The following is a 12,681-nucleotide window of genomic DNA, read 5'->3' as shown; positions in this document are numbered from 1 at the left end:
CCATGTGATCTTTCCGCATAAAGTTGCTTTGACATTACTTATCTACCCTATTTATATCAATGCTAATGCGTAGCAAATCAAATAGTAAATTTGAATTTTGGGTGAATCAGAGGATGAACAAATGAATTAAAAAATAAATTTCAATGCACTCTGATTATCGGAGTCTGATATGACAATATTGCGAATCAGCCATATACGACGCTGCGTTTGATTTGTGTTGAAACTTTTAATTTTGAATTTTCATGAATTACGTTCGTGGTTCTCGAAGGAGAGGGCTGTTGTCCTACTCTTCAAAATAAAATTTTAGAATCACGTACGTACTGTGCATTACGTGATTAGGAAATGTAAATGCATACAACACGTAAATTCAGAATCTTTGTGAAATTAAAATTTAAAAACTAATTTCACCGAGTCTATAGAGTTTAATTTCCAACAGACAAAAAAACACAATGAGACACACCAAACAAAAACATTGTTAATGAGTTTTCATGAGGTGAAAACTTTGGAAGTTTAATTGATTTTCTTACATAGCTTTCATCGCATTATTTCAAATTCCAGAGCAAATTCACTCATAGTCTGTTGGGGTTTATAACTATGCTCTGTTCATTGATTTGTCAGATGTAATGTTTGTAAAGTTCATTATTACTCACAACAAAAGTTTTTACCTAATGCGGCTGAACTTCATCGGTGCAATAGAGTTAGTGTTACTTGGTATACGTAAATATTTCTTCTCAATGGGTTGTGATGATAGTGTATGGTTTGACCGTCGAAACTGATCGCCAGCGCCAATGTCAACATTTTCTTTTTGATTTTTCACTTCAATGATCTATTGAAATTGAGATATAGACTCAATAAACCAATTTATTCAATACTACATGCCTGAAACGTAAATAGTTTCACAAATTGTGTATTTACTGAGCGTCATAGACCTGAAACGTCATTCTTCTTCTTCTTCTGAAAATGGCGAAAATCACAACCCAATGGGTCTACTTAGTCTACTTAGTACACACAATTCTGGGTAGATCGATTAGGCTGTTATGATCGCTTGTGAGTTAATGGTAGTTTACAGCAGTGCACTCATGTAAATAACGTACAAGATACGGGCGAATTATTACAGTATCAAATACGAGGTTTTGACAAATAAACGACATTTTATTAGGCAACCGCCGGTGTAATATTGAATATACCGACTATGTATCGAGTATATAGCCGATTATAAAGCTGACTTTTTATGTAAAACCTACATGGTAATGTATACGCTGCGCAATGTAAACTTAAGCATACCGGTTTCTACTGGCGCCTAATCGACATCAGTTTAATTTTGGTAAGAGGCTCTACGATTGAAACTTGGTTTGAGTAATGCAATCGGTTAGCTTCCAAAGAAACGTGTCTAGGCTAAACATAAGTATTGATAAAGACTGACAAAGCCAAGTAATATTGTGGCAGTGTGCTAGAAAGTCCCCTGTGTTCAGTAACGTGGTTGTAGTGTATTCAACCAGATTGTTTGCGTATTAACGTATCAGCAAATTTAAACAGCCTGTGACCTTACCAGACTCATTGTTAAACACAGTTTGTTAAACACAATGGTCGAACTCTTTGTCAAAGTCGCACCGTTTAAATGGTTAGTTCTTTGATGTATGGTGAAGAAATGTTTGTTATCCAAAAGGCCACCACTTTCCATGCAAACGGTTTTTTTTTCTCTATATTTCCAGTAGCTTCATTTTGACACGGACACTATGTGACACGCGTATACATATTGTATGAACGTGGTATTGTTGTAGCTCTGTTTAGTTTACATCGTAAAAAAGTATATTTTTCGGGAAATGACCTACCAACCATTCACAAAGGCTATCGCTAAGCTTGGTGAATAAAAAAGCGAGAAAAAATTGGATTTTGGGAGTGTATGACTTTCAAACAAAAAAAAAATTGACGACCCAATTTTACGATCTATATGATTAAAAGGTTCGGTAAACTTTATCCACTTGTCCGATAACAGTCGTTGTGTCTCGTTAAACATTGCTGTAAACTTACCTCAATTGTATTGTAACATTTATATTGTAGCCGAAATAGCTGCATTAAATTCTTGCCAAAAACGTCATCATAAACAATGAACTTTGACTTCTTTACTTCTCATCATACAATTTTATTTATGACTCACGAAGTTCGAAAAAAATCTTTGCCTCCATAATATAATCTCGAATTGTTCATTCGAACCATAAAACTAAGCCACTTTCATAGCCATAAAATATATTAAAAACCATTGGCAGAATAAAGGAAGACAAGACAAGACGAAGGAAGAAGCCACCACACCAACCAACAATTTTCTATATCTGATCGAAATATGGAGTAATCCTCCGTACTAAATACATTTTCCTTTTCATGGGTTTTTTTTTGGAGTTGTTGGAGCTGTTACACAGAATAGAAAAGAAAGGAACAAAAAAAATTCAGTTTACAATATCTGTAAGTATATGTATTTCTATATATACCGTACAATGACAATAACTCTATAAGAAAGAGCCGAAAGGAGGCAAAAAAAAACAATTTTTTCCACAATAAATTCAAGCTTAATATGTACAAGAAAACCGAGAGAGAGGAAGAAGGGAAAAAAAATTCACTAAAAATATAAACGATTTTGCTCTGTCTTCTCGTCTTACATTTCTATATTTTATTATCATCCCTTGTTCGACTGTTCCCTTGTTGTATTATTATTATGATTATTTTCATTTCCTTTCACTGTAAACGTTACATAATATCGCTTATTACTATCCAGTTTCTCTGATGGCAGTGATATCAATTGCTTATTATTTCCATGAGATAGTTCAAGTGATACTTTATCACCCTTCCCGTTTTTCGTTGATATTTTCGGCAAATAGAAGCTGCCCAATCCGGCTGATTTTAACGGCCCGAATCCATACTTCGGTATCGTATGATGATCGTAGCGCATCGTTGGAACTGTTTTGATGAACGGGACACAAGTGAGATAGCGGAGGGGGAGAAAAAGAAATTAGTAAATTTTTCGCGCTGTAATAAAAATTATTGAGTCTAAGATAAAGCCTCTCTGACAATTATTAATGGCTTCATGTTTTGATGGTATAAAACGGATGTTTTGGTTGGTGTTAAAGTTTCTTTTTTTTTGCAATAAAGGCCGGTATACGACGCTAATAAAGTGGAATGAAAAATGTTTTTGTGAGAATACTGCAGCTGACGTTTTATTGAGCTGAGCTATCATATAATTGTAATGCCGGATGATGTAACACTGAGTGAAATGAACTTTTCTCTGAGAAGAAACGGATAGACGTTACATGCCCCATAATTGAAGCACTACAAAGTCACGTTCTCGTGTCCTTATTGACATTGGATTTGACTCTGACTAACAACAACCGCCAATAAACGGTTAAATTCAATTGATCTTCGCCCTTCGTTAACACACTATTAAAACGCACTATTTTCGGTCTGTTTGCTGAGCTTGAACATTTTGGGTGAACTCTTTAACTTGTGGGGCAAGTGAGGATCTAGTCACATTCGCGTATTCTAGTTCTTCATTTGAAAACGCAAAATATTTTGGATCGACAGAAATAAGCCACATAACCACTTTTTTAGTACGCCCACACACACACACACATCACATTTTACTTACATCTGTAGTTTTAAGTAAGAAGCAAAAATATTTAATTTTCATTTTCTCTACTAGGCCCCACCTCTTGGGTGGGTCAGGTCCCTTGACTGGCTTTTTTCTATAATTCCAGTCTTAGTTTTCTAACCATTTTTAAATGAGATCACAAAATTAAAGTCACATGAAAAGGTGATGTCTCTTTTATTCAGAAAACAGCAGTCATCACATGCTTCATTTTACTCATATTTATTTAATTTCCTGAAGAAACAAAAAGAGCTATGAGTTGCTGGCCCAGCGAGCGATGTTTTGCTATTTTGCTCTATTACGAGTCTTTTTTATTGTCTCCTAAAAAGCGCTATGAGTGTCAAATAACAGAAAACATACACAGCATACGCTATGAGTGGAAGATCCAGCGAGGTACGTTTAAGACCTAATATGAGTCTCCTATATAGTCTACTAAAAGTGTATTTCCCGCCTACCTCTTGAAAAAATATAACTCGTGTGAATTACGGCCCTCGCTTCGCTCTGGCCGCAAAGTTCACACTCGTTCAAACATTTTACGAACGAAAAAAATTCTTTTAAGAATACAGAATTCAACCAAAAATTGTCGTCTATCCCAGATTACTAGTCCAATTAAATTCCAATGTTCGAGTTTAACCACTTGAATTACGCTACTGGTCGAAATTGATTTTTGATACCTCTTGAATTACTCGAGCTATCGGTTTCTCAAGCAAGCAAGCAAAAACTCTTTTGGGAAGTACTTCTTAATTGTTAGACCAGAAATCCAGAATTTCACAACTCGTCAAATAAGAAATTTTTCTGGAAATCCGTTGCAAAAATGTCGTCGTATAACAAGTTATGTTTACAATTACTCCAAACTCACTACTCCAATATCATTCTCTGTCAATTAAAACAAAAAATTTGAAAATCTGGTAAAAATTACTCAAGTTATCGCGCAGTAACAAGAGAACGCGTCTATGTAGAATTTCTCCCATCTCGTTGTTCGAACATTATCCATCTGCAAACTCAGCCTCAAGAGTTTCAATCTTCGTCGATTAAAACAAAATCTTTGAAAATCGGATAAGAATTATGGAAGTTATCGCGGTAACAAGTATAAAAATCTCTTGAGAATTACTCCCATCTCATTACTCCAATATTGCCCATCTACGAACTTAACCTCATGATTTTCATTCTCTGTCGATTAAAACCATAATTTTGAAAATCGGTAAAGAATTACTCGAGTTATCGAGTCCAAAAGGAAAAGCGTCTATGTAGAATTTCTCCCATCTCGTTGTTCTAACATTATCCATCTGCAAACTCAACCTCAAGAATTTCAATCTTCGTCGAACAACACAAAAAAATTGAAAATCTGATAAGAATTAGGGAAGTTATCGCGGTAACAAGGAATAAAATTCTCTTAAGAATTACTCCCATCTCATTACCCCAATATTGCCCATCTACGAACTTAACCTCATGATTTTCATTCTCCGTCGATTAAAACCAAAATTTTGCAAATCGGTAAAGAATTACTCGAGTTATCGAGTCCACAAGTGTACGGACGTTTTCAGTATTTAACGTTTTTTGCCAATGTAGAACATTTTCAAAATATCAAAGTGAACTTAGCGTTACGGACATTTAAGGGTATTTTCTTTCATAAGACCCTGACTTTCAGTCAAGGGAATAATTTGCTAACTCAACGCATGTCCTTTCTGCATAATGCAAACCAAAATGTACTTTTGATACATAAAGTTAAGAATCTATAAAATAGCATAAGAAATGATTTCATGTCCAGACCCGATCGGCCAGTCCTTGGTTTAGAATCACAATCTTTAACTGGTCCAAATAAACATTTGGACGGAAGTGAATAATATGTATTATCTGCCTAGAACGATAATTTTGCATTTATCGCTCTAGTGGAAAACAAGAACAAAAATAATAAGAAGAAGAAGCAATGAAATTCTCCGTACGTACATCACATCCGAAAGTAATGGTGTACTTGCTGGAAGCATAGTCCAAAAAAATCTTGACACAAACTGCACGGATGAGGTACTTTTAGCTCTTATGAAATTCTTATGGGTGTGTGTGCACACTGAACCGTAATTAGACTAACAAAGTTACTGGTACTAAGGCTGTAAAAAAACAAACCGAAAATACTTGAGATACGGTCGAGTGAAACACTGTGTATCTGACGGGGTGAGCGCGGAGACAAATATGCGTAAATTATTGGAATTGCAATAAAAATAATTGAGTATACAAGATAAGCTTTATGACAATAATTATTAATGGTTTATGCTTTGATGGCCCGATAGGGGTCTGGTTTTTTTTTTCTTATACATCGATACACACGACGGACGACTTGTTTGTGCAGTGTATTGCGAAATAAAAATGGAACCGTACAAGACGAAGAAAAGATTTTTATGTCGAATAAAAAAAGCAGAAGAAAAAAAAAACATTATTCTCGTTCAAGTTGAATTCTTTTACAATACACAATATGTACCCAACCGACACATAATATTGTGTAAGCTGTCGGTCGCTATTATAGTCATTTATTGCCATTGCTTTGGTTGTTGCCCTCTCTCGGTCGCCTTGTCATAAAACATAAGAACCGATAAAATTGTATTTGCGGGGATGGGTTTAATGAATTGGAATTGGCGGGATGAAGTGTAGTTTTTTCCCGCTTCTTCTTCTCCTTTTTTTTCCTCCCGTTCAATAAAAACAATATTTTTATTAGAAGATTGAAAGAATAAAAATCTGTGAAAAGGGTAGATGTAGGTCGCATTGTTGGATATTGTAGGCTGTGTTAATTAAAAAAAAAAGAAAAGGAAAATTGGTCGTTATTAAGGTACCATATTTTATGTATTATATTTATGTACTGGTACATAAACCCAGCGGTACGAGTTCTCTACATTATTACCGACCATATAAAATTAGAGATAACCAATTTAATCAATATTATAAAAGGAAATTCCAACATTGTAACAAGAATAAGGGCAATTTTAGCGAATTGAGATTAAATGGAATGTTTTATACAGACTCCGTATAACGTTTTCTTGTACTTATGTACTATTATATGGAATTGAAAAAGAGAATGAGAGGCCGAGAGGTAATATGGGCTTTATACAGATTTCGATCGAATTAAGGCAATTTAGGTTTAGTTTAAGGGTGGAAATTGTGAATTTTTTTTTTATTTTCATTTATGTGCCTCCACTCTCGCTGTATGTATACGATTAAGATCAGTGTGGGGTTTGGAAAATTTGTAATGTAATTTAGCTTAAGAGGAAATCAGTGTTATCGGAGGCTAAATAGAAGAAGATGACGACGAACAAGAAGAAGGAGACGAAGAAAAGAAGAAGGAAAAAAACGTCTAATTATTTATCTTTTGAGTGGTGTTAGATTAGAGCGTCATTTGAAATGAGAATTTTATTCGCAAGTGAAAATTAATTTTGTCATTGTTTAGCTTGTCACATTAGAAATGGTAATATGTTGTTCTTTAGCAAATTATTGAGTTTAATTTACACGTTGGTAATGGGCCCATCAACAGAGATTTTTACAAGACTTTTCTTCAACGGATAAAAACTCTAATGCCGTGGATTTATTGGGTGGTTTGTAAGTTGAGAAGTAGTTCGTTAAACCTTATTTCGTTGTTAGACGTGCAATGTACAATTGGTTTTTGAAAATTGATAATTAGAGTTAATTATATGAGTTAATTACACCGATTTTCTAATGACATAATAAGTAGGTTGACGGCAATGATTGATTGAGATTTTAAATTCGAAACTCATGTTGAAAAATTTGTAACAGAAGTTTGTCGATTCTTTGTACCTTGAAAGTCACTCCAAATATTAAATTAAATTTCCACTCGAAATTCTAAAAATTCCAAAAATATCATTGGCCTGTCCAAAACTTGCACAGGCCTACCCCTCGCTGTATACTTTATGTCTAAGAACCTGTTTTCGAAGGCACATAACTGACGATAGTAGTTGTATTCCCTATGATTCACTTGGAGACGTTGTCCTTGGAATCAATCATTAATTCATCGTGAATCCTAACGAGACGATAAGCGTCCCAAACAATTGCAACAACATGACCGAATTTTATAAAAATCGGATGGAATAGCGGCACTGAATATTTTCTGGGAAAACTTTTTCCGACATTCCGAACAATCATTTAGCGATATGAAGAGGTGTTCATGAAGAACACCAACTTGTGCCAATGAAACTATAAAGTTGAATCAATTAGATATTGGAAGCACATTCTTCCATTTGTATCAATTCCACGAACGTTCCTTTCATGCTTCTATCAAGGCATTCATTTTAAAATTACCAATAAATTGGCAATTCTCTGACATGACATGAACCAACCACTATCGTCATCGCACGACACAGTCTCTATAAATATGCTTTTTTTCAGGTATACGTACAGCCATTTAATACGAATATACCAATTCTCTCCCATCACACTCAACAATAATACTGTCGACAATAGCAATAGCTAAGAGGAAATATTGAGGAAAAAGTTGTTTTCAATTTGTCGAGAATATAAATCGTTTGTGCAATTTTCTTGAATTGATTGTGTAGTCCTTTAAGCGTTTTGAAGCGAATGATTTTGAAGTGTAAAAAGCGGTTCAACAAAGAAAATCCGAGATTTTGCCACACCAACTACCCAACTTTTCTATTATTGCTAAGACGAAAATGAACATTTCTGTTTTCTACATCTGCGTTCGTTCCAAATAAAATGCATTCAAATGCACTGATGAAAACATACAAAAAAAAATGGAAACTTTGCCGACAGAAGTGGATAAGATTTCACCGAAGAGGAAAACAGCTGTCTAATTGACTAAAAGTTGTCGCCGTTTTTTTTTCTAACGAAACCACAAAAAAACCGAGAATCAACCCATAAATAAAGTTTCATCTGCCGTCGTAATCTACTTTTAACTACAATCGCTAAAACGAACTGGTGTGCATACGTTATTTTGCACCAGCTGGTCCCATTTGGAATTGTATGTGACCAGCTGGTGCAAAATAACGTATGCACACCAGTTTGATTTAGCGATTGTATTGATAAAAAATGTGCGCCGACATATTTTCAATTTTCATCGGCGAAGGTGACTAATCGAAACGAGAATAACTTCGGCGGCGGAATAACTGAATTTGTTGGAAAAGAACTTATTGGAGGTCAATCGAACAAATGAAAAAAACAAACATTCCTGACGGAGTTGCAAAGGTTAATCCACTCTAGAAAATTAATATGGTCATTCGGCAAGATTAAGCTTTAAACGAGCCATCAGAACAGTCGGAGCGTTTGCTGCGACTGAGCCCCGTACAAACCCGTATATCTATTGCGTACGTGACCCTAGTGCGTCTGTCACCCTACTTTGACCGTAAGCCTATTGCGCCGGTTAATGTAGTTAAAGTAAAATTTTTATGTAATGTGTACATCTTATAAATTGCGCATAGCGCAATTACGAAGCCCCGTACGATGTTCCTTTCAAATGAAACAAAAATTTCAAATCGCCCTAAAGTTTTATTTTTTTGAAGGGCCTAGTATCGGCCTCAGTCCGAGGACCCAAATTTAAAATTTTTTTCAACAACATTCTATTCGGCCTTTGATTACCTTCCAAATGAAACAAAAATTACGAAAAACGAATGAAATTTACTCGAGTTCTATGTAAATTACACATAGGGCCCTAGTAGCATTTCACTTCTAAGACCCTAACTCACGGTCCACTCACCCGATTTAAAAAAACTTTTTCCTGGATTGGTATTGACAATACCTATCATTTGCCGTGTTATTTACATTTCCATCGTTTATTTTGCCATAAATATCACCAAAAGACCTTAAATCACTTAGGTGGCCCTAACTCACGAAGGGCCGACCCGAATATGCCCATCTTCGAACTTAGCCTCACTATTTCGACTATCTTTCAAGGAAAAAAAAAATTTGAAATCGGATTTGATTTACTCAAGATATCGACGTGACGGACAGACGGACAGACAAAATTTTTATTGCGGATTCGTTATCTATGAACATAGGCAAACACTTTGCCCTTACCGTCTGCTTCGAATTCCATCAATTACACACGGCATCGTAATCCTATAAGCGCCTTTGTACTTCGTACGGGGCTAAAAAATACTAAAACTTCCTGTAAACACATGCAGCAGGCAAATTACACAAACAATTTTGCTTCGCATCTTTCTTTATAAAATTGAGAAAATGTAAAACCTCTTAAACATGCCTGTAAGTTAGTCTTCCCTTAATTCGTATTGATCACTATTTGCATGCCTGCCCAGCAACTAATCGAAACACAACACCAAGTTCATTAAATTAGTTGATCAAACTATTCGATATTTTCCATAAAAAAGAAAACTTCTTCATCATTACCAATTTATTGAAGAAGTTGGACTTGCCGGTTTGACTTTTGTCTTAATTAATGTTTACAGCGGAAGTAATTACGTTTTTAGTTGAAGGCAAGCTTTCTGAATTGAAAATTATTTTCCATTCTTTTCTCTTTTCATCGAAAAATTTATTCATCCAATTTTCACCTAATTTCATTCGACGGACACGACAACAACAAAAAAGTATTTAATCGAAAATTCAGTTGGTAGAAAGTTCGCTGCTGTTTTTTTTTTCTTCTCAAATACGAACAAGAAAGTTGAAGAGGAGACAGTGAAATTTTTAATTACCATTGCGACACCATTATTATGCACAAAAATGTTCTCCCCATTGTCTGTTACCAGCGAGCCAACTCCAATCGTCATTTATTGACAAGCATTGTGTTATCCCATACAATATGAAAATGATTATTTCTTTCGATGCTTGTACTTGCCAATTGGATGTTTCTTTTTAAATTGTTTTTTAAATTAAGTGCACAAATGACAACGTTGATGTATTCGATGTTTTTAGTGTATTAGGGGTAAGTTGTTAATTATTTGGAAGTAGTAGATTTAAAGGCTACTGGTAATTCTCGCGTGTTGATTGTGATAACAAACCGAACTTTCCGATTTTAATGGGTGATAGCTCATTGGATTCGTCTTTCAATTCTAGGAAACATGTATCTTTCACTTTTTCTAAAAAAAATGTTTTCTGTTGAAGCGTTGAAAAGTGGAGACATGTCAAAACAGTTTTTCGACAATAACTCAAGAAAAATGAATTGTTGTAATGTTGTACGAATGTCGGCCTTGAAAAGACCTACAGGTAGAGTATACGCACTGACTGGTGCTAGTAGATCCACGAGAGTTATGGCGAAAAATATAGTGAATGTTCGGAGAGTCCGCCTTCCCTGCAGCTTCGATGTTAGGCCTTTCCAAGGCCGACACTCGTACAACATTACAACAATTTAAAATAACTTTTTCTTGAGCTATTGTCGAAAAACTGTTTTCGGTAGCCTCTGACAAGACTTCACTTTTGAACGCTTTTCACAGAAAACATTTTTTTTAAAGAAAAATTGAAAGATACGTGTTTTCTAGAATTGAAAGACGAATCCAACGAGCTATTCCTCATTAAAATCGGAGACCGCTTGTTCTCCAGTCACCTGAAGATTTGGCGATATCACTCTTAAGCGGAACGGGAATAGCTGAGTGTCACAGAATATAGACTGTTATGATGAAAGAGAAGGGAGTATAATTCGGACCAGTTATTTTAACTTGTCTTGAGGGACGTGTCAAATTGTTTAATGAAAATTGATCTGAGAAAAAAAGCACTCAATGTCACCTGTTGAAACTTCATTATACTTGGTACTCAGGCCCGAATTGCTTTTTATTTTTTGCATGTAAAATTGTAAAAGGGCAATGAAGGGTTTTTTATAAAACGGCAGAAGGGCCTTTACGATCCAGTCCAACCCTGTTGGTACAAAAACACCAAAAGTTGAAATAGAAACAACATTACAATGCCATTAGTTCGACTTTTTGCGCTAGACTAACTTAACCCACGTCAAATGATGTTGGGACAGACGATAGAAATTTGTGTGAATTGTAGACGTTCAATTTGTGGATCGAGAATTTATCCCCTCGAGTAAGGTACATTACTCAAAATAGTTCTCTGACAGCAACACCTTCTGTATGTAATAACAAAAACAAATTGAATAAGGTCGCATGACTAAATTAAAGGGTAAAAATACAGCGCGTCTGTTGAGATCTTGGCACTGTGTTGTGGGTTGAATGGAATATGAGAATTACTGTGAAGAAAACCGTACAACATTAATTGTAGCCAGCGGATGCCTATTTTGGTATCCGAACATGAACGAGAAAAAAAAATATTTTCGATGTGGACCCAAAGCATTCAGAGATAAAGTTGTATTATAAGAGAAATCCGAAAATGAGTGAAAAGGCAACGCACACAGGTCTATGAAATTCGCCCACAAAAACTCCTACACAAATTATGTCAACAAAAAAATTATTTCATTGGATTTTCTGTAATTTCACTCACATCAAAGAAAACGAAAATAGGGAACATAAATAGAATTCTTTTTACTCTTTTTTCCTTGACTTTTCATTTTTCAATTTTTCTTCTTCTGTTTTTTTCGGCGTATCTGCAAACCCTCCCCCTCCCCATTTCAAAAAAAAAGACACGCACACGCAATCAACATCAACATTTCCAACAAATTTGTTTATCTTTTGTTTTGCTTTTGGTCGCTAATTAAATTATGGTTTGACTGCTTGTTCATAGCGCAGACCATAATTGAATTTTTATTTATGGCTTCCATTACGTTAAAATAATTGTAAATTTATCGTTGCGACCGAACTAGTTTTCTCACTCGATTTTAGGCAGCAATTTCATCTGTAATCCACAGCGACCACGAAATAAGCGACCAAGATCTGTCTAATGTTCTCTAAACAATTTATGAGAAATTAGCGAAATTAACTAAAATGAAGTACTAGATTCAATCTAGATCAATCCGTCGAAAATGCTCAAATCAAAAAGGGTAGCAGCCTCCGTAACTTGTCAGATAATATGAGTGGTGTCTGTAAAAGGTAAGTATATGGAGTAGACGGTGCAAGTTGACCATATTAAGTTAGGCCCGAGTTGTTCAGTTTCAGTTTTTTCAGAATATTTTCTGATTAACTCATACA

The 12,681-nt window shown here is 35.1% G+C and overlaps 1 protein-coding gene across 2 annotated transcripts in view; it reads right to left on the bottom strand.

Annotated features, from left to right (window-relative positions):
- Positions 1-2,613: 2,613 nt before the first annotated feature.
- LOC119069686 overlaps positions 2,614-12,681 on the bottom strand; it is a 62,762-nt gene continuing 52,694 nt past the window's right edge. For both annotated transcript variants that reach the window (XM_037173810.1, XM_037173809.1), the window contains exon 11: positions 2,614-2,952. In XM_037173810.1, the coding sequence (XP_037029705.1) occupies positions 2,672-2,952 (281 nt within the window). In that variant the 3' untranslated portion in view covers positions 2,614-2,671. The remainder of the gene's footprint in view (positions 2,953-12,681) is intronic.

Source organism: Bradysia coprophila (genome assembly GCF_014529535.1).
Source record: "Bradysia coprophila strain Holo2 chromosome X unlocalized genomic scaffold, BU_Bcop_v1 contig_39, whole genome shotgun sequence".
Classification (NCBI taxonomy): Eukaryota; Metazoa; Arthropoda; class Insecta; order Diptera; family Sciaridae; genus Bradysia; species Bradysia coprophila.
Note: the sequence above shows the minus strand (reverse complement) of the source record. Positions and strands in the feature narration are given on the sequence as shown.